Raw genomic sequence first — 23,461 nt, 5'->3', positions numbered from 1 at the left:
TATATATAGTAACCATGGAGGAATTAAAGTATCGGATTATAAATTTAATTAATGAATTACTCTTAAATTTCACAGTTGAAAGAGAGGTTCTGTTTCTGGAATGCTTTTCTGTGCACCGTTAAACCAGTTGTATTATAAAAGTTCATTTTAGAGGGAAAGCAAAAAGATATTTCTTTGACCACACATTTAGAGTTGCATATAATCTCAAATGGTTGGAAATTTAGGACTCTAATTGTTTTCAGCTGCCGACAGATTTTTTTAAAAATTAAATAAACGGATTTTTTTTAAAAAGGTCATGCATGTATTTTGCACTGAGGGCCTGATCCAATGCCCACTGAATTCGGTTGTAGTCTTTTCATTGACTTCAGTGGGCTTCAGATCAAATCCTATAACTACATTGTCTGTTGTATGAACATGCTAAAGAAAATCCCTTTGAAAACTCTTTATTTCCCATCCCTTCACACACTCAGGAGGTAGTGCAGGCCATCGGAAGATAAGGAGACTGGAAAGTGATGGATCATAAAGACAGCACTGTAACACAAAACTAGTTTCACGGCAGCTGCAAATTAAAGAACTCTATCTGGTTACTAACTCCATGTTATGTTTTACATTGATAGATGACTTTCCAGTTTTTCCCTTTTCTGCAACATGTAGTGTGACATGATGTGTATCGATTTTCCACCCACTTCCCTCCTTTTTAATTCACAAGTATCTCTAGGCAGAAACTAAAATATTACCCTCTTTACTACTTTTAACTCATGGTGCCACTGCTAACTGCCATAGATCCATAAGCAGATTCAGCTGCTCTGGAGGCTTTTAAATTAAAGAGCACTTGCAAAAGAGCAACTCTTATAAAAAGAATGCAGGATATTATATGCTGAGGTCCACGGTGTTAAGAATGTTGCCGTTTATCAAAGCAGCACCTTTAGTAGTTTTCAAAAGCATTTCTAGGAAGCCCCTGGAAAGTTGCATTAGAACAGTTTTCCAAGCATAATTTTCACGTGTTTCATTGTACAGCCTGGAATCCGAGCCAGAATGTAGCTTTTATCTAATACAAATGTTTAAAAAAGGATTTTTCCCCCCTCCTAATTCAGCAGAACCATGATTCTTTTTCTGAAAAGGAGACAAAAGAAGGCCACTGTGGTGGCTTTCTTTTCTGCATTATGTGATTATCATAATCTCTAACATTTTTTCAAAGCTGTTATTCACCATTTCCTTTCTTTTATGGTATGTTCATCACACTTTTGCTGAAACATTGGTTCACACACATGGGAGCCAAATTCATCCTTCACATAACTTCTCTGACACGAATGTAGTTAGTTACTTCAGGGATTGAATTTGCTCCAACGCGATAGCTATGTTGCTTTTTATTCCCCCTACTTTCCGTTTCCGTTCCCTTCAGGAGAGGGAAATCCCTACATCAATGCAAGTTTAAAGCCTGCCTATAGCATTATAACATATTAGGGTTTATTAGGCTGTAAATTTAACTGCTTGAGGTTTCTAACTCCAGGATGGTATGAAAATAAAAGGCGGTAAATAAGAGTTTTTATTTTTGGTATCAGGAAGCAAAGTTCTGTCAGTGAGGCTAATTAACTGACAATATCACATTCCTCCCTCCTTGTCTTTAACAATCCAAGGGTGAAATCCTGCCCCCATTGAAGGCAATGGCAAAATTCTTATTGACTTTACTGGGGCCAGAATTTCCCCCCAGGTCTCCAGTAAAGGAATGCTCATAATAGATATCCATTTGTAACTAAATTTGTACTGTTGCCACTCCAAATTGAGGGTGGTTTAATGGGGGAATTTGGTTGTAGCTGGTTTCTGAAAGCATAGAGAAATGACTACAAAACATCCTTCCTTATGAAGACACTGGACAGGGACTCTGGAAATCTGGATTCAGTTCCAGCTCTGCCACAGACCTTCTGTGTGACTTTAGGCAATTCACTTAGTCTCTCCATGCCTTAGTTTCACATCTGTAAAATGGGGATAATTAATACTTTGCCTATCTTTTGAAATTGTACACTCTCCAGTGCAAGGGCTATCTTGAAGTATGTGTTTTTGCAGCGATTAGCAAAACCGGGCCAGATCTGGGTGGGGGCCTTTAGGGATTATTGGCCTAGCTCAGTGTGATGTTTTTGGTTTGTTCTTAAATATATGTTCATTGAGGTATTTTACCAACCTAATTTTGAACTTGCTTTCCTTGTAACAGACTGCTTTTTAGGTACTTGCTTTAACACATATGACTTGGTTTAACGACTTTTCTGTAAATGAAAGCTGCTTGCTACCAGCGGAAGCAAAAGGATTAATTCTGTAGTGAAGAGTTGATGTACTTTTGTTAACACTGATGTACTTTTTGCTTTGATTCGTCACAGTGGGAGGAAGTAAGCATTATGGATGAGAAAAACACTCCAATCCGCACCTATCAAGTTTGCAATGTGATGGAGCCGAGTCAGAACAACTGGTTACGAACTGATTGGATTCCCCGTGAGGGGGCTCAGAGAGTATATATTGAAATTAAATTCACATTGAGAGACTGCAACAGTCTGCCAGGTGTCATGGGAACTTGCAAAGAAACTTTTAACCTTTACTACTATGAATCAAACAATGATAAGGAGCGTTATATCCGTGAGAGCCAGTTTGCCAAGATCGACACCATTGCTGCTGATGAGAGCTTCACTCAGGTGGACATCGGTGACAGGATCATGAAGCTGAACACAGAGATACGTGATGTGGGCCCATTGAGCAAGAAGGGGTTTTACCTGGCTTTTCAGGATGTAGGTGCCTGCATCGCCTTGGTGTCTGTCCGTGTTTTCTACAAGAAGTGCCCATTGACGGTACGCAACCTGGCTCAGTTTCCAGACACCATTACTGGGGCTGATACGTCCTCTCTAGTGGAAGTTCGTGGCTCCTGTGTGAACAACTCAGAAGAGAAGGATGTGCCAAAAATGTACTGTGGGGCAGATGGCGAATGGCTGGTACCCATTGGCAACTGTCTGTGCAATGCTGGCTATGATGAGCACAATGGAGAATGCCAAGGTAGGACCAGTCGTATTGTACTTTTCAGAAGGGCTCAGTGTGGGTAGTTGAATGAGAGATTAAAGTAAATGGAGTAACGCCAGTAATTAGCAGCCCCTGTGGGATGCAATGGGACAGAGGTGTCTAATGAGAGAGTGCAATAGCTCTAGGTGGCAAGGCTAAGAAGTGTATAATACTGACAAAACAAATGATGCTACTGCAATCAGCAGAAGGCAAAACACGTTTGCTAACAAGCACTTAGATTTGAATTACCTTGGTGTAGCCACCGAAATTGGATGCAAAAGTAATGCACTGGAGCCACCATCATTTAAAGAGAAAAGATCTCTCTTTCACAAGCAAAGTTTGTTAAGCAGAAAAAACTCTAAGAAGGAAAAGTATTCGTTTTCTCCTTCAGGATGCAGTAGAGAACTTCGGTATTAAAATGGGAGAAGAATCAGTCAGAGAAACTTGGGTTTTATTTTGATGACTTTAGTTCCCCCGGAAGTGTAAATCTTTGGTATTTCACTTGTTGCAAATTTTTGTATTAAATAACCATTTGATATTTGATACTGCTGCCTTTGTTAAATATTTTCATTTCTCAGAGGGTCTCTATTGTTGTCATTACAATGGAGGTGCTAGGATACAGGCCTCCACCCCCCATACTATGCTCTGCAGAATTAGGGATTAAAGTTCATATAAAAGGCAGATTATCTCCAAAAAGATTTACATTTCCCCCTAAGATGTTACTATTATTTTATAAGTAAACTATTAGAAATCTTGGGCCTGATCTTCTAAACCCTTACTTGTGAGCATAAATAAAGACCAGCCTTTAATGGCTTCTTGTACGGATGAATGAGCCCAATCCTACAAGGTGCTGAATTGAGGGTGCTTAGCACCTTGCATGATTGGGCCTTGCATTGTTCTTTAAAATGTTTGGAAAGGTAGTTTTCATCATAATGGACACTCTTGTATTTTGCTACTTGTGCTTGTTTCCTAGGATAAGTTTAATATCTTGTTGTGACTAAGAAATTGAGAGTGAGGTGATAACACAAACAACTGACAGCTTTTCTGCTAGACCAGTATAAGAAAAGAGCTATTTTTTTCTTAAATGTCCTACTGAAATTCTTTTAGATGATAATTTTCAGTCAATGTGAAGTTCATTATTATGCATTGAAATTAACGGTTGGCAGGAAAGCAATGCTAAGCACAAGCCTCTGCTTTCCTTCTAGCATTTTCATTTGGAGAAAAACATAAGCATATCTTATCGGCCCCAAAATTACCATGGGCTGCAGTGAGAATTGAAAAATGAACAGCACAATGGCAGGGCACTCTATTTACAGTAAATTACTCTGTCTTATGGAATATTGTGAAATAGAAGCTTGGAACTCTTTGCATGTCAGTAAACATACAAATGTGGCTGATGTGGTGACTGGGGACTATAGGAGAGCATCAGTGGCTGGAGAGATTTTATTATTATTTTGAAATGGCCCAATAACTTGTAGGCAAGGCTCCTTGACATTTTTACAACCCAATTTGTGGGAGGAGGAGGTGAATGAAAAGGGGATCTTGGTTTATTGCCTGGAGATTATCCTGCCTTCTCTTCAAGGGCTATTGGGTCAGTAGTGGGTCACATTGACTGAGGCAGATCTAACACTTTTTTTTTTTTAGCTGTTGCCTCAGACTCGATGAGCTAATTGCATGACAAATGCTGTGTTGTTCCAGGGAACTCATTCTAGAGGTTTTACTGGTGGGCAGTGCAGATGGTGGGGCAGTTTTGGAATAGGTATTGGGAATTAATGTCTTCAGACAGATTCCGTATAAACGCTCTACTGGACCCATGAAAGTTGGACCCACAAAACCTGATTCTCCATTTCCTCAGCTAAAGAGAAATTTGATGGGGGTCATGTATAAAAAGAGAAAGAAACTCTTGTGTAAAGCTAGCCCGTTGAAGTTATTTTCAGAGGATGCAAGCCATCAAGTAATTTTAAATAGTTAAAACCATTTCATCACTGGTTATTTGTGGTTTCCCTTTTGGCATTGCCAATCCCAAAGTCGAAGTAGTTTACCAGGAAACTCCTCTGATTCATGAAGTTTACAATAAAGTTCACAATTCACTCTCTGTTAGTTTCTACTGAGCTTAAGGCCAACTCGGCTTTTGACATTGCTGGAGAAGTTTTCCCATTTACCATTTCCATAGCAGGGCTGCCCAGAGGGGGGGGGGGCAAGTAGGGCAATTTTCCCCGGGCCCCACGGGGCCCCCACGAGAATATAGTATTTTATAGATTTGCAACTTTTTTTTATGGAAGGGGCCCCCAAAATTGCTTTGCCCCAGGCCCTGAATCCTCTGGGCAGCCCTGTTCCATAGTCCAGTTAATTTGACAGTTCAGCAAATTTGCTTCTCTCACAGGTTTTTCTGGGGGGAGGGTTGAAAGGGGGGAATGCTTCCCATGGATTTTGAGGGGATGGTGAGGGGGGACGAAAGATCTTAAGTCTGCAAAAGCCTATAAAAGACACCAGCCTATGACTGGAACCTTGCAAGCAGGTTCCACCCCAATTGTTTTTCAATGGGTCGACTGTGGCAGGACAAATACAAGAGTAGGTCAGAGGTCACCCATTTCCTCATCCATCTTCCTCCTGTGATCCCGAGGTCAGAGTTGATTGATTAAGATCTTAAAAGTTTGACAAAGGCTTGGTGGGCAAGAATAGTCAGGGTGGGTGGAGAGTGGGGGCGGGGGGCGCCCCTGTTGTTGTGAGATCTAACGCTGGTCATCTGCTGGAGACTTCAGAAGCCTTGGGGACAGAACTACACTTCCTCTTGCCATTCTCATCTCCAGCAGTATATGCTAATGGAGGCCAAGAATGAGGAGACATGTCAGAGTTTATAAGGTGACGGCTGGATTGCCCCAAAAGCAGATGCAAGTTCATTCCAGCTCCTGATCTTGAATAACATTTTGTGAGCTGATTTTGTTCAGTCTTTGGTGGGAGACAACCACATAGTGTTAAGCAACTCTTCTTTCAAGGAGAGTGTATGTCTGTAGTTAACAGCAGTTTGAACCTGTTGAATAGTTGATGCTGAGAATTAGAACGGGTCAAAAAAACAGGATTTTTTTTGTTTGGTGACAAGTATTGCAAAAGATTTGCCCCTCTTTTGTCGGAAAATTTCTGACAAGCTCTCCTGAGGATAATTGTTCTGCTCAGACCTTGTCATCTGTCAAAAATCACGGAAGGGGAAAAAATAACATCTTAAACTTTATGAAGCTCAGGAAGTTTCCCAGATATGATACAGTGGAACACTGGAATATTTGACACTGATGCACACAAACAAAGTTGGTTAGCTGAGCAGTCATTCTCCTATCATGATAGAGGTTTCAGCTTTAACACCCAGTAGAAAGAAGGTAAATTTAACATTGATTTTTGTTCTCTTCTCATCCCCCTCTTCCCTTACCCCCCCCCCCCCCGATTTGTTCTTTAATGGTCAAGGTTTTAGGAAAGAAAAAAAGTCATAGGGAATATTGTTAATGAAACATTAAATTATCTTATCTTATGACCTATCTCAAGGCTAAGGTAATTACCCATCAAGGAAAGTCAACCCATAGTGTGGTTTAGATTTAGTTAAGTCATTTTTCTTATCATAATAAAATGGCTGTCTATATTTTGGGAGGGGAGTAAAAGGAAAAAATCGACCAATTATAAATATAATAGATTGTAACCATCTGGGATGGTTCTGATGCTGTGAAATTACAAGTCTCAGTTTAGACCTGCCATGTAGTATAATATGTGAGACGATCAAGAGGTTTTTTTGCTATGATTTGTATAAAGGTTATGAGAGCTAAGTGCTTTGTCTTCATACACACTTGCTGTTGTGAGTTCTGAACAGGCCAGTTGGCAGAAAATCCAACATCGTTTAAAATGTGGCTTAGAGCGTTGCCTTTTCATATCCTTGCCATTTTTGGAATTTTCCTCCTACCTTTGATAATGGCAACCTTAAGAAGCAATCCCTTGAGTAATATGATTGGTTTTATCTCTGTGGCTTTGAATAATGGCTGTGATCATTGAGAGAAGCAATTCATTTTATATCAGAAGATCAGAGTTTAATTATTGTTCTTTTTCTGTAACACATTGATTTGGTTCCGGCCAAATTTTTGCCAAAATAACTTAGCTGCTCTTTCCATCGGCACAAAGGGCAATCGTGGAGGTTACCCAGAGAGGGGAGAGTTGAGTTCGCCATTTAAGATGTGCAAACTGATTTTATTTTTTCTGTTGCCAAAAAAATAAACTGGAAGAGAGAAGCTGCTGGGTGGGGGAAAGGGGAGCTGTAGTGACACACAGTCTTTCTGAACCAAATTAATTTAAAGACTTAACTCTATAAAATAAGTGATTTGAACATATTCTCCTTTGGCAGAGCCCACCACATCTTATCAGAATAGCTCCCTATATGATTTTGTACCACAGTGTGGTGCAAGATGTCCACTTAATTATTTGGCACACTTAAAATTCCCCCTTTAGATGCAAATCTAAAAAGTTCCTTTAAAATCTTCCTTGGCACATATCTGTGGGTGTGCTTCCATTCGGAATCAGCGACAAAACTATTATTCATTTATGTGAGAGCAGGATCTGGTCATTACATGGGATGTTATTAATAAGAAGGAAGATCAACAAACTATGTTAAAACCAAATAAAGAAAAATCCTTTTATTACTTTATTAGAAGACTGGATAGCAGCCTTTGGTTGTTTTTGTAAGATACAAGACAAAATTCTATTGATAACAATCTCCAGAACCTAGCTTGTGTTACATGTGATGAGACCTAGATATATAGTCTTGCCAGTCGAGGGGTTATTTTATCGGTGTCTAATAACATGGTCCAATGGTCTTAGATTTTATTGTGCTTTTGAGAAGGAGTGATTAAGGAAAAGCTCAGCTGTACACTTGTCTCTTTTGAGACTCTGCTCCCCCCTCCCAACTTGTGATCTAAATATCTTCTCTCATTTCATCCCATAATCTTGCATCTTTTTATATTTTTTGGGCAGCAGGCGAGGTCATATAGTTTCATGAATCAGAGACAATTAACATTCCCATGACTAAATGGACATTTTATGAATATTCAGAGCCTGTTTCACCTCCCTGGGAAGCAAACATGTTGGTTCCCTTCTCTTTACTTCTGTTGGAGACTAGGAACGTTTTCTCTGTGAATGGGGATTGTCAACTGTCTGGCCAGTTTGCCTTTTGCATGCAGCAGATTCCTCATTTGCATATTTTGTATACACCCTCATGCAAAGTAGCACACCCATTTCCCCATTTCACAAAGGAGATAAGAGCTTCCTTTGGAAACGCTGGCCAAAATCTCCTTCTGTTTAGGCAGACCCTGAAGATTTGGATTTCATGCAAATTAATTCCGTTTTGATTTAAGTTCTTTCTTTAAGAGATACAGAGTGCAATATTTGCACAGTGTTCTTATTGTACCCCAGCTCTTCTCTTTCTGAATATGGCTGATTGTCACTCTCTACTAAATGCTGGAGCCCACTTGCTCATTTCAAGTTGACATATGGGAAAGTGCTACACTCTGGTAAAACTCTCAGCTTGTTTGTAAACTGATCACTCATTTGAGGTGTAGTTTCTAGTGCTTTTTATTGAGGGAAGGGGGGCGGTGCATGTTGCTGGGTGGGATTTTACTCACAATGTTTATGGGTGACCTTCTGTAGCTACATCTTCTCCAGGGGAACCAACTTCAGGAACTGGAACTTCCCAAAAATAAAAGCATAAAGTTGTGTGTCTCAGGAAGACTCCAATGCAAAGGGCCAGTTCAAATGTGGTATAATTCTTTTGACTTGCCACAGGAATGAACTTGGCCCGGAATTATTAGTTTGGGGGATGGAGAGAAGTCAGCTTGTAGTGCTCGGAGAAACTTGCACAAATGAAACTGCTACATTTCTTTATCAAAAGAAAATAATCTCTGAGAAAAGAATTATTGCCCTTGGTAAGCTTCCTAATTACAAATGCACCCATATATTTTGGTTTAAGTAGCTTTCCCTTTTTAATTTTTTCCCTTTAACTTTACTTAAAATTTGCCTTTGGCCTGCAGGAAAGCTGAGCCTCATTAAATGCTCCCCGAACCCAGGCTTGTTTGGGACGGATTTCTTGAAAGGCTTATTGATTTAAGTCAGAACACATGCTGCATGCATGTACTGTATTTGTTTAAAAAGCACTGTTTTTCATTTTGTGTTTTATAAATCAACAATATGAAGTTAGGACTGTGATCAGATTAGGGGCTGCATTCTATAAACTGAAAAAGGCAGGTTTTTTTGTTGCAAATATAAACATACAATTTTAGATATCCAATTAGTGTTTAACTTAAAGATAATTTCACAGGGCCGTAAACTGCACAGTGTGAGACCATGTGGCATAATTAAGTAGAGGTAGGGCTGTTTAAAACAACAAAGAAACGTGCAGAAACTTTGGTTTTGCCCTGTGCAATACCTCAGGAAGTGAGATGGTGCTGTTCAAAGTACAATTGGAATGGACTATTAGGGTTAAATAATACCAAGAAGCACTGTGTGCTTGGTATGTGCTTCATGAGTTAGTCATTAGTGCCAAGAGAAAATTCAGAGAGAAAATTCTTTCTCTTAGGATGGGTTTAAAGTAGTATTTGCATTATGGTAGCACTTGGAGGCCTCAACTGAGATCAGGGCCTTGTTTTGCTATGTCTAGCACAAGATGGCCCCCTATCCCAACACCCTTACAATCTAAATAGACAGGACAGGCAAAGTGTGGGGAAGGAGAAGGGAGTAATGCTGTCCCCATTTTAATGGATGGGGACCTGAAGCACAGAGAGATTAGGTAACATGCTCAAGGTCATGTGGGGAAGTCTGTGGCTGATCTTGGAATTGAATGCAGATCTCCCGAGTCCTAGTCTAGTGTCCTAGCCATCAGGCCGTCTTCCTCCCTCAGACATAGCCACGCTTCTCAAAGGTGATCCTAGGAACAATGCTCTAATATGTTACAGATTTCGGTCTGTTTGAAATCTTAAATTACCATTTGAACCAAGTTAGTTGATAATAATCATTTCTCTTATATATGTGAATACACAGCCCCAATACAAGGCTGCGGTACAGTGTCTCAATTACCCAGATAATCCTGTTTGCTTGTGTTTTAAACTATGAAGCGCTGGGTAATTATTCAATTCTTAATAGAAGGCAAATGGCAATGTAAACAATAATTAGGATGTTAGACTAATGCGCTTCAAAGCAAATTGGATTTTTTTTTCATACTGTTCAGCATGAAGTCCTATAAAGCTAACAATTTAGTGGCAAGGAAACAAGTTCCATTTTGTTAATATTTTATGGTGTTATCTCTTCATGCCTTGTTTCTGTGAATAACAGTTTGCCCCAATGAAGCTGCCTAGTCCAGAGCCAAATGTTGCTTTAACAATTGGCTCCCTGCCGTTTGCTATTTGGCTAAGCTCTCCCATGGCTCCAGATTGGCTCTTTGTCTCCTTCAGTTCCAGGGGCTCAGAGGTTAACAGAATACTGACTTCCGCCCACAATACTGACGAAAGGTAAATATGGACAGACCTGGTGCTTAGTTAAGATACAGTCTTGGCTGGAGAGCTTATCTGCTGGGCTTTGTTACAGATAAATGGGCTAGATTTTCCCAGCTACTCTTCTTCTGAATTATAGTTTTCTTAAAGGGATCTGAACTTCCCTTGTTGTATTTCCATAATGAGAAACATAGCCTTATAAATAAGAGGTAAGGGCCTGAACTAGAATCCCACATCTAAATCCCTCTCCACTTTGGAAAAGTTAAGATCTGGATCTAAACTTCTTAGTTCCATCCAGTCTCTGTAATGTGCCAGAATTGGAACCCCAGCTCCAAAAGCCCTGAACTTGGAGAAACCCCTCTTAACTTCACAGCTCAGGCTCAGTTTCATCTCTACCAGAAGCCCACGTGTGACCTGGAAACAGATGCAAAACACTCATTGCTTTCAATTATTTCGTAAACGTTATGTATATGTAGCATAGTTCAGACTTTCCAAAGTCCATTAATTAAATCTTGTCAACATATTCATTCCTTGCATTGTATTTATCCACTGATTGAGGACAGTGCATGTTGGTAACAAAAGCATCCGTCAAGGAGGCTGCATCTTTCCTAAATATTTTAACAATGCCTCTGTCACACACAGGTGGTTTTTTGCCTAAGATTTGCCATGCATTCTCATCAGCGTGTGAATGAATGGGTTCAACAGTCAGCTCCATTTCTCCATTATCAACATTTTAAGAAAGGTTCAAACATTCATCAGCATTGATGCTGTTAATGAATTACAGCAGTTTAATTGCGGCTAGATTAATTTTTATCCTGAGAAGAGCAGGAAGCTTGGTTTAAAAATAAATAATAAAAAACAATGAAACTCTTCAACAGGTTACAAATTATTATTTTTAAAAAAAATCTGTATTAGTTTCAGTGTCTCACTTAAAGGGTGTGGAACAGTCTTTTTTTTTTTTTTAAATCCCAGAGGCTTCCTGCCAGGCCAGATTGTGAAAGCGTTAATTAACAAGTCTGTCTTTCCAGACATAAAACACATCTGGCTGGAGAGATGAAAAAAGTGTCGAGGAGGGCTTCTGTGAACTTGGTGCTTGAATTCATTTGTTTTCAGTTTTAAGTGTTTTCTGTAGTTGAAAAAGACATCCCCACTTTGAAAACAGTTTCCTTTTGAAGTGTCCAGTCTGGCAATGATTGAAATAGCCTCTAGGCAAATTAGCATGTTAAAAGAATTGGATCAATACTTTCCCCTTTCCCTCCTTCTCCCTCCCTCTTTCTCTTTCTCTTTTCAGAGCAGAGAATTTGAGCAGCACTAGAAGCCTCTTGACAGCTGTGCCAGTATGATTCAGGAGAACTGTCGATAGCAGTATGGGCAACATGGATATACTGTGATCAAGCTGAGACAGCTTGATCCAGTGCCCAGACTCCTTCAAGGATGGCCATTTGAAAATGGAGTCAAGAGAAATTGACAGCTCTGGAAGGCTCAAGCAGCTCATATAATTATGGAGAGGATTAGAAGGAAAGTGTAGGGAGAAAAAGGAGATCAATAAAGGGCACAAGTTGACTGAACTCCTCCTTAGATGTTACAGTACTCCATTTGTAATGCTTAGCCTGAGCATGTAGAAGATTTCTTTAACTGTTTTCAAGAGGCAAGTAAACAAAAATTTAAAAGGGGGTGGGCTCAAAGACAGCAAACTTCTAGGTAGTTCTAACAGGAGAATGCAGCAATGCTTACATTGAAAAGTACTAGTTTACAGACTGCAGAACCCACTTCTGGTTTCTCTGTGAAAATTATTTTATTTTAAGAACTGTAACCCAGTTTTCTGGTTGCTTGTAACTTGCCTGCTTCTGTCTTTGAGTGATAGATAAAGGTATGTCTGTTGGGAGCCAAGGACGCTTGAATTCTGATGCTGTCTACTTCTGCAGCCTTTGGACTGTCCCTGCCTCAAATACCCCATCTGTCATATGGGACTAACAGTTCACCTCCCTCCCTCCCAGGAGTGCTTTGGAGATGTGAAGTGCTAAACGTTATACAGTACCTCCTTACCAATAGGGGCATCATTACATGAAAACACTTCCCTGACAGCACTGTGGTAATCTAATTCGTAAATGGTGCTTGTTGAAAAGTTGCTTTGCCTTTCCTTTCCCCAGCATAAAAAACCTCTTATTGATCCAAATTACATCCTAGTCTTCCTGAAATGTAGGCACCTTGGTGGCTTCTGAGCACAGCCATTCCAACTCTCACAACCTTTGGATGATATTTACATCCGGTTGTAAATGCTGCGGGGTGGCTGATTGGTGACAGCAGGAAAGCAAATCAGTCTCGTTTTTTCTACCTGAAATTGTTTTGAATGACCTGTATATTTGCCATCCTACCCTCCAGCTGTGAACCTTCTGTTCATCCCATTGCCTTCACACACAAATGAGCTGGTGCGTTTTGCCCACTCAGAATTACATTACTGAATTTCCTCATTCCTTTTTTGTAAATTGTAAGTGTCCAAGTTAGAGCTAATAAGATCATTAAAATCAGGAGCTGGTCCCTAGATATAATCCACTCATTAATCAAGGGCTCCGCAGTTAATGACAATATGATTGAGATGATATTTAATGTTTGCAGTGTTGTTGTAGCTGTGTTGGGCCCAGGATATTAAAGAGACAAGGTGGGTGAGGTAATATTTTTTTTGGGCCAATAAAAGATAGTATCTCACCCATGGTATTTAATATCAGATTGTCACAGTGCCGCCTACCCAGTCTGACTTCAGGTTAGTTATTGCCTCAGTTTCCCACTCTTGGGCTCCCCAGTAACTTCAGCAGAGGTTTTCATGTGTCAAGTAATACCTCCAGGGTCTGGGTTTATTAACAAAGTTCACAAGAAAATGCAAGAACTCCCAGCCAGCTTTTCTGGCTGCCTCACAACACTTGGTGCAGGGTTCTTAGTCCTGTCTCTGCTGAGGCTTTCCTCTAGCAGACTTGTTCTCCCCACTCCAGCCTTCCTCATTGGATCCTGCTCCCTGCAGGCTTGCACTCCCAGGCCCTCTGCTTGGGAGGCAGAGAGAGTTTCTCTGTGTAGAGCAGCCCATGAGTCAGACATCCTTCCAGTCTCTCCCTGCCCTCTATCAAGCAGCATCCCCTGGGCCCTCTGACACAGATTAGCAAAAATTACAGCACTGAAAGTTCTTTTTGCATGAAATGTGTGCTACTGAGGGCATTCTCAAACCCTGCGCAGACACCCTCTGTTGAGTCCCAGATGTACACAATGCAATGTTCGGCATGCATTCCCTTCTCGGTCTTGACTAGAGCTTTGTAATAACCAAAGAAGAGATGCTCCAGAAAATCCATGCAGGGTTGTACATTGGACCCACTTCCTGCAGAGATGGGATTTTGGTTGTTGTAAATATTGAGTGCTGTAAATATTCTTGAAGTGCAGATGTTATTGATAAATATTGCAGTTTTGTGTCTCACTACTGCATTTCAATATCTGGGTTTAACTAACCTTAGATTTGTCGCAATATAATAGATTAAGAAAATGAATTCAGATAATTATGGGCCACCATTTTAGAAATAGTCTGGAGAGGCTAAAGGTGATGAATTTATGAGAGAACACATAACACTAGTCCTGTTTATCTACAACCACTTACAATACCGGAGGCAAAAGTAACATAGGGAGCAAGGGTAGTTGTACCTGACTAAAACAGATGCAAGAGAAAGCCATAGAGAGAGAGGTTTCTTGCATTTTCCTAAGAGCCTGGTGTTGACCATGGTCAGAGACAGAATACTGAACAAGATGGACCTTAGATCAGATCCAGATTGGCAGTACCTGAGAGCAGAATTGAGGCACCATCTTCATTTCATGGTGGAACACACCAGGTTGTCATAGGAGTTGTGCATAGACCAAAAGCAGCCTGCGGCTTTATTAAGGGATTATTTCTTCCTCTTCCTGTTAGGGATATGCTGTGTCAGTACTCTGGGTCAGCTCTTTGAGCGGGGCACAGGACCTCAAGGGGCTGGAGGAAAAAGATGACTGTATACCAGTTTTTTTGCTCCCCCATTCCCTGGGGCTGCCAGAAGCTTGTTTGCTCCCCAAGTTAGAACAGCCCTTGTACTGATGGCTGCAAGGTGTCATTTTGCCAGCCGGGTATTGCTGAAGTTCAGGAGTTCTCCAGCCATGTGTCATCCCCTTGCCTTGCCACCTATGTGTCAGTGGCCAGGATTTAGCCCGCTGTGTTTCTCAGCTTCTTTAAAGTTCATTTTAACTCCCATTTTTATAATGTGCTGTTGGCTAAGCTTCTAGAGAGTTCATGATAATTTGACCTCTGAGTACACCTGTATTGAAACCTGGTTTTAAGAATACTCTTGTAATGGACTAATGAATGGGCATTCTTATGCAGGTTTGCTCAGCACCCCTTACTGCTAAGTTTACTCTTGTGTAAACATTACCTTTTTATTTGGTTTGGAGTTTGCCCTTTGAAATCCAAACGCATTCTGTCAACCACTACTCTCTCTTCCTAAATTCTGGATGACCCCGCAAAGAGAGAGATGGTTATGCAATTATTTTTAAAAAGGCCCTTGTTTTAAGGTGCATGGAGGAATTACTATTTTGTTGCTTCTATCTCTAATGAATGACAGTAAGGTGTCCTTCAACATTGCTAAATAACAAGGAAAATATGTGCTTGATAGGGATAGCTTCTTGAAAATTTGCAACATGTAATAGTTATCACATCACAGTAACCTTATGGTCGGGTAAACAAACATGTAACCTTTCTTCCTCACGGCTTAAGTCCTCAAAGAGAATCCTCTCCAGACTTTTGGTCATATTCTGCTGTAAATTACACCTGTGTCACTTTAATGAAGTCAATTGGATTGCACAGGTGTCACGGAGGACAGAATTTGGTCATCAGAGGACAACCTGAATTAAATGGGAGGATGGAAAGATGACTTAAAAGGTCACATCTAGGGCATCTGGTTTAGTGTTGAAAGAAATATTTCTTTTTAAAAACCTGTCATAAAGAACAACTAGATTTACCAGCAAATACTAGCAGACACTGAAGTGGACTCTTAACATTTCCCATGTCTCCTGTGATGCCTGCAGACTTGAGCATTGGCATTTGGGTTCTCTAATCAATTTCTAACTGAGAAGTTGGCAGCCAGGTCTCTGTGGATTGGGAATGACTCATACCAAAGAAACACTGTGAAAATTAGGCTCCATAGCTCTGTATTTGCTGGAAAATAGCCTCCTCTTTTTCCAGATTTTTCAGCAAATAACATGTTGAAAAACCAGAAACCTAATGTAGATTCAATTTCGTTCTTGCATGGCTAACTGGAGATGACTATCTGCTATACAAAAACACTTAAAAAGACACCACCAAGGTGGTGTGACCTGCCTTTTCTCTTTATGTAAGTTTGCAATGCCTTCATCATTCCCTTTTCAATCTATATCTGATTTCGCAAAATAAATTCTTTAATGCCCTGTGCTCATAGTCATGAATCTCACGAGTAACCCTACAATAACAAATAAGTACACTGAAATGATACAAGGAAATTCAATACCCCTAAAGGAGCTATCATTAGGGGTCCGAATCTGATATTCCTACTCCCACTGAGTAGTACTTTACTCCACAAGCAATTCCTTTGGCTTCAGTGGGTCTGCTCATATAAAATACTATTCAGTGCGAATTGAGATATCAGAATTTGTCCGCAACACTGTGGAAAATAATTGAAAATAATGAAATACCTACATGGTGTTCTTTTAACTAATCCAGGTCCAAATCTGGCTTATGGTTACAATGGACTAATGGGGACATTAGCCCTCTGACTCCTACATTCTCTTCCTCTCCCCTCACCCTCCTCCCTCCCCCCCCCCATTGCCTTGGGAAGAATCTTTGTACTGCTGGCTCCATTGTGGCTGCTGGCTGGCATTTCTGCTTTGGTGCAGTTAGCCAGCAGCTACTTCCTAAGGTGCGTGGTCCTTTTAAAGGTCCTCTGCCTGTGGGTTCATTCTTGGAGACCCCTGCAGGTTGCATGTGTCAGATCCACGTTACTGTGCGGATGACTTTAACTGTGTGACCTGTTTTGGCTTAATATCACATTTCCACCCCTCCGCCCCCCACAGTTTTGTTAGCTTATCTCATATCACGTTGAAAAATGGCCTCATTTACATCAGCAGAAACGTTTCATTTGCACCCAGATTGATTTTAATGTGCAGCATGTGTATCCACTTACTAATCTAAGTAGATAATTAATCTAATAAGTAGATATCTGCTAAGGAGATGTGGGCTGTACAGGTACAGTACCTATATCTGTTGGGAGGTGGAGAAGGGATATTAAAATTGTTTACGAGTTCAGAGCTGTATCAGGCCTTGCACCATTTTTGAGTTATGATATCATTACCTGAGCTGTGGAAGCCAAGAAATAAAACCCTTAACCATGATATATGAGGAGTGTTTATGTCTTTGAAATATAGAGAGGAAGGAAAAATACACACACAGCATAGTATATTTTTGCTCTGTTCCTGTGTATGTGTTTTCCATTAACACATATAGAATAGACACATCATTCATTAATGTGTACATCAGAGCATGCCTTCTTTTAATGATGCATTCCATTCGGCCAATAAAGTGTTTGTTTCTTAAATCAATGATTCAAGCTCATTGAAACAAACATGGGATTCGGTATCTACCTGGTAAGCATTGGTACAGGCCCCATAATTTTTATTCTTTGCCTCACAATTTCCCATCACTTTCTTTGAGAACACTTTTCTTGCCATTTTGGAGGAGGGTATTATTGTATTTGTAGCCAAATGAAGATCTGTGTTGGAAACACCAAACTGATTACTGAAGCAAGATTGAGCAAACTGATTATTCTCAAATAAACCATTGGCAGCACTTATCTATTTCCGTGTTGGGAAGCTGTAACAGGGTGGTTTGCCCTTGGGCTGGAGAGTCTGGGACCCAGCCAGTCCTGATTACAGAATGAGTCCCCTATAAAGACCAGGAGGTGGCTGCAACAGACCAGGGAAATTGCTCCAGTTAGGAAGGGATGGGAGGAGCCTGCTAAGGCAGGAAGGATTCTGACCAGACCAGGGAAGCTTCAGCTGTACCCATTGGAAGGCTGGAGAAAGACTTTTGAGTTTAATTTTGAACATTAAGATAATAAATCAGATCCTAATCCAGACTGCTGTGATTGGACTGGGAAAACCATGTGTGAAGTTTATTTGGGCATCCAAGGGTACGTCTACACTTACCGGAGGGTTCGGCGGCAGGCAATCGATGTTCTGGGATCGATTTATCGCGTCTGGTTTAGACGCGATAAATCGATCCCAGATCGATCCCGGAAGTGCTCGCCGTCGACGCTGGTACTCCAGCTCGGCGAGAGGAGTACGCGGCATCGATGGGGGAGCCTTCCTGCAGCGTCTGGACCCGCGGTAAGTTCGGACTAAAGTACTTCGAATTCATCTACGTTATTAACGTAGCTGAATTTGCGTACCTTAGTCCGAAGTGGGGGCTTAGTGGGGACCAGGCCCAAGAAAGGAAACTGAGGTGCATGCAGGGCTGCCTTGAGACCACCAGAGGGCACAGTGAGGTGAGCACTCATCTACAGAAGCACATAGAGGGCTTTCCAAGGATCACAAGCAGCTGGTATCATATGCACTCTACTAGATACTCTTTCACGCAAACTGTGTATCTGAACACACTTTGCAGAATTAAATAATATTATTACAAAGTATCAGCAGTGGGAGAAAGAAATTAAGCATTATAGACAAGGGAGAAAAGCGTGTTTGCAGTAAAGCGTGGAGTAGAGATGGAGGTATGTTGCAGTTTTCATGAGTTGTAGACTCTGGCACCAGCAGTCATGAGATCATCTGGATAAGCCAGTACACATCAGAATTAACAGTCATTTTATCTGCCACTGTGTAGACAACAAACAGCACAAGGTGCTTGATTCAAAATCCACTGAAGCAAATGGAAAGACTCCTACTGACTTCACTGTTCTTTGGATCAGGCCCCAAGTGCAAATTGCTTTACCAGATCCTTTGAAGTCTTAACTTTCATGGAGTCCCTTATGCTGTTGGTAATTTGCACCGTTTGTACTTTGCATGAGATGTTCTGATGCAAATGAAATTTCAATAATAGTAACAGCCACGGCTTGTGCGTATGCACAACATATGAAAATGTCAAGTAAAGCAAATTTCTTTTTCCATTCAGTACATCAAAATGAAAGTTTCCTGTAAGAGTGGACTGATAATGTTAAATAGAGCTGCAATCAGATGTATTGACAAGTGTGTATAAAGGGCTATATAAAAAGTGCCAAAATATGTTTTAATAAATGTGTAGAAGGCCAACTGATTTTTGCAGCTTGTGCATGTTAATGTACGTTTTCTGTATGAAACGCATTTGTCACTAGGTTTTTACAGTTCGGTAGGTGTCATATATTTAAACACTGTAATTGAACCTGAATTCACTACAGGTTTATTTACCAGATCAAAGAGTGACGTGCATACAACACTCGCTCTGTTTGCCAGCATAAACTCATGCGTTTAGTGAAGTGCCAAGGAAGGACTGATAATTTGAATTATGTTAGTTCTAGCAAATGACAGGTTTTGTTGTTGTGACATGTTCTACAGATTATAATATTAACAGGTGCAAAGCTCATATAAAGGATATCATAGGGCATGCAGTATGGTCCAGCCATGTAATAGTGTGTCATTTGGCAGTTCTGGATAAATGGATCAAGCCTAGAATTTACCGGTATCTCCATTCACATGATGGTTATACACAATGCACTTGACTTAATTGTACCAGGATGCATTCACAATGTATAAAAAACATCCCTTTCACAGAAAAATGCATAACAGGTAGTGTAATACAGGAATGATTTATAAATGCCTTTACATACAATAGGAGATTTTTATTTATGACTTTTTGAAATGTAAAGGGTTAGTGACTTATTTTTTTTCTCTTGCACCCCTGGCTGTTCCTTAACTCCCTTGCTTGGAATCACATTACCGTAAGTGGGAAGTAGCAGGAAATAAGGATAGGGGTTCATGATGCTATTCTAAAAGGGTGTCATTAGAGCAGGGATCAGCAACCTTTGGCACGCGGCTCGCCAGGGTAAGCACCCTGGCGGCCGGGCCATTTGTTTACCTGCCATGTCCTCAGGTTCGGCCGATTACGGCTCCCACTGGCTGCAGTTCGCTGCTCCAGGCCAATGGGGGCAGCGGGAAGCGGTGGCCAGCACATTCCTTGGCCCATGCCGCTTCCCGCAGCCCCCATTGGCCTGGGACGGTGAACCGTGGCCAGTGGGAGCCTCAATCGGCCGAACCTGCGGACGTGGCAGGTAAACAAACCAGCTTACCTTGGCGAGCCACATGCCAAAGGTTGCCGATCCCTGCATTAGAGCATAATTTCTAATTTGCACGTAGTGATCTTTCTCCTGATTCTTATGCTAGTCCTCTCTTCCTCCAAGAACAAGAAAAAGTGAAGAGCTAAGTTGAACTAATGTTTATGGAATTGTTGGTTTTGATTAATAAAAAAGTGTTCGTGATTTTTGTAAGTGAGCAAGCAAATCCACTGAACAATGAAAATTGGAAGCTATTTTTGTTTTTGTTTTATATTGCCGCTCCTCTTATAAAAACTACCAGTCAACACAAATATTTTTTACAGTCAACAAAAGTATTTTTGGGGAACAGATACTGGGTTGTTTCTCCGGCCTCACCCCAAAGCCATCCTAGGAAGCTAACCTTTAAGTATTTTTGAAAAGCGTGGGATGGCAACTGCAGTATGAGCCTGACGCTGCAAACCTTATTTATGTGATTGGTGCGACTGACTGTAGTGGGCAGGAGAACTTGCGTGAATCAGTGCTACTTGAGCAAGTAAGGATGGCAGCGATGGTTGTCTCTACCTGACACAGGCCATTGAAATTAATGGAAAGGTTTGGGTTATGGATCAGAGTTGGGTTGTGGATCAAGTGCATAGCAGGACTGAGTTTGCATTGTGATAAATTGGTACACTTTACACGTCTCTGGTGGGTTAAAAGTTCCATAAAAGACAGTATATTTTCCCACCAGGAAATACCCCTATCTGTGGTTTCTCTGAATGGCATCTAGGCCAGCTGTGTTGACTTTACAATGCTCTGCTCCCCTTGCCGTCCATAGAATAAGGAGCATGCTAGGGTGTGGCTGAAGGGCATAGCTAGCACACCACTGCAATCCTCTATTCTCAGTGGATGCGATGGCCCAGAGGGGTCATTGTAGCTGAGCATAAATCAGAGTAGCTTTGAAGTTGCTCTAACTCAACCCAGGAACCAAGCAATTAGTTCCCTGCCATCCCCAGAATATGGAGAGCTACAAAGGTGGCAGAAATTCTGTTTTATCCAGGTTCTTACAGTGCATCCATCATCATGATATCTGAGCCACTTCTGTCTTCTCCCCTCCATCCGTGTATTCAGTATGGCTCTTATGGGATGGAGACTTGGGAGCAGCAGAAGTGTGTGAGTATTTGCATCTTTTTAACAATGTCAAAGGTCTGCGCAGATGGTTCAGAGCACAGGCGCAGTTGGAGTTTGAAGACTGAAATGATGTTAATTTAGAATAGTGGGTCACAACACAATTGTAAGTAGTCTAAATGAGTGGAGCAAGTGGTTTTCTTCAGGCCACTTTACATGTTTGCTTTTTAGTCATTCATACCAAGGGCAAAAGATGCAAACATCTTCAGCTGTTCTTGAAGTCAATGGGAGTGGATGGTGCTCCACATCTTGCAGGATTGGCTCCTAGCTGGATTAATGCAAATTGTTGGCTACTTTGGACTATTTTGTTTAAATCCAAACTATAGCTTGCTCATGCTAGATGTGTTACAGTGGCTGTACGTGCTATACATTAGTCTGTACTCTTTTATTATAAAGCAATCCGTGTCTCAAATAAGTATGCAGTATTGATGCCAAAGCATCATGAATATAGGGTTGTCATTGGTATAAAAGCTTCATAAGAAGGACAAATAACCGCTTCATTCCTGGAAGAGGAAATAGACATTGGCGGTGATTGATATTGACAAAGTATCTAGTTAATTTTTGAACCATTTGCCTGCATAGAAAGTTAAAAGCTGATCTCAGACTGTCCATGACATCTGGAGGGTAAGCTAGATTGTTAAATCTCAATCTATCAGTTTGTTTCATCTTTCAAGAGGACCATTCAAATCATACAGTGACAACCCTGGTGTTTGAAATTCACCTTGTGAGTCCTTCAGTGATGCCCTCCCCTTTTAAAGAACACACATTGTCTGAATTAGCAATCCAACTGAGATCCTTAGTCGTCCCAAATTTGCATTCCAAAATAAATTCAAGCTCTTTCAGAATTAGTGCACTTTGATAGTGTAGAGTATATTATCAGCTGCTTTGTGCAGACCTTAGACAGTTTTCTAGAAACACCACCACTACCACACCGATACCTTTTTAAAAGCATGCATTTTTTTAAATTATTTTTTAAAATCTTTTTTACAGTTTTGTTGTCTAGGGTTATTTTACTAAGGTTCATGACAGCTCTTCAAACTGGGACAATTTTTTCATTCAAATGGAATTCTAGAAGCAGAATTACCTTTTAAGACTCAAGAATAGCACTGTAGTAGAAACCAGGACAGTACTGGCAACTCCAAATCTTAAAAACATGAGATTAAAAAAACCCAAAACAATAGTGTTTTGTCTCTTTATCACTCAAGTCATGTTTTCAAGCTTTTCTCCACAATCAGCAAGACCAAAAAGTTTTTTGTTTTCTTTTAAAGAAAGTTGAGGTTCTCACATAATCCAGTTGTCTCCCAGATCTGGGGCTTTAAAAAAACATCAAATATCATGAGAGACTTGCAGTTAAACCATGAGAGTTGGCAACAGTGATTTCCCTTCCCCATAATACAACACATGGTAGCCAGTTTCCATGTATCACTTGAATCTGATTTCCTTATCAGTCTTCTCAGTGCACAGTACAAAGGCCCGATTCTCTGTTCATTTACATCTGTGTAACTCCATTGATTTTAAGTCTGTTGATTTGTTACTCCTAATGTACATTGTTGTAAGTGTGAGAAGAATCTGACCTCCTATTTTTAGAATGATCCCATTAGAGTAGTAAGCAGATTATAAAGGTATAAAATTACTTTTGATTTTTTATGGATATATGGAGGTAATTATTTTTGTTTGTTTAGATTTCCAATCTCTAACTAATTATATTATCCCTTTCATAGGAAATTGCTGCTAGTTCTTCCATTACTGAACTGTGTAGCGCCAAAATTCCTGGAAATATTCAGACAGGATTTAAGACCCGACTATATGTTATTTTGTTGTAGCTTCAGAAATACATGAGCTTTTGGTTTGATTTATTTTCTTTCTTTTTGGAAGTAGAAACAGGCTTAATGCTATGCAGAATGTGCACGGTGATCAGAACTTTATAGGCATATGTAGTAATTCAACTAATGTGGAAACTAAACCTATCCGTGCCAGAGATTTAAAAGTGGGTTTTGGTGTTAAAACCAAGCCAGCAAGTCATATTCTATATTTGTTTTAACATTTTGTGGAATTATTATTGGTTGTTTAAAGTCCCCATAGCTATTAAATCCTGGGAGTGCACTGACGTGACACAGTATGTGAGCCGTTATTTGTGGGGTGTTCCATAGACAGCTATTCTTCAACCTTGCCCTATATGAGGATTTTAGACTTCCTTATCTGGATTACTGACTGCCCTCTTTCTGTATCTCACTTTCACCATAGCTTTCTAAAAATGCAGTGGCAAATCAGATTGCATTAATGGAAAATGCCATGCCCTAGAAAACAGCTTTTACTGCTGACAGAATGGACTGATGGAATCAAGGCTGGTAGGATACGCTATTTTTGACTGTGAAAAGTGGCGTATTTTAATGGCTTGCTGAAGGTCCGTGA

General features: G+C 40.5%; 1 protein-coding gene across 2 annotated transcripts in view; it reads left to right on the top strand.

Annotated features, from left to right (window-relative positions):
- The window catches only part of EPHA4 (EPH receptor A4), a 130,284-nt gene that overhangs the window by 4,817 nt on the left and 102,006 nt on the right, over positions 1–23,461 (top strand). For both annotated transcript variants that reach the window (XR_003899795.1, XM_029911146.1), the window contains exon 3: positions 2,373–3,036. Coding sequence is in view for 1 of the 2 variants with exons in the window: in XM_029911146.1 (XP_029767006.1) it covers positions 2,373–3,036 (664 nt within the window). In the remaining variant the exon portion in view is untranslated. The remainder of the gene's footprint in view (positions 1–2,372; positions 3,037–23,461) is intronic.

Source organism: Terrapene carolina, unplaced genomic scaffold (assembly GCF_002925995.2).
Source record: "Terrapene carolina triunguis isolate 2854851 unplaced genomic scaffold, T_m_triunguis-2.0 Scaffold88, whole genome shotgun sequence".
Taxonomy (NCBI): domain Eukaryota; kingdom Metazoa; phylum Chordata; order Testudines; family Emydidae; genus Terrapene; species Terrapene triunguis.
The sequence above is the reverse complement of the archived record's forward strand: the minus strand, read 5'-3'. Positions and strand labels throughout refer to the sequence as shown.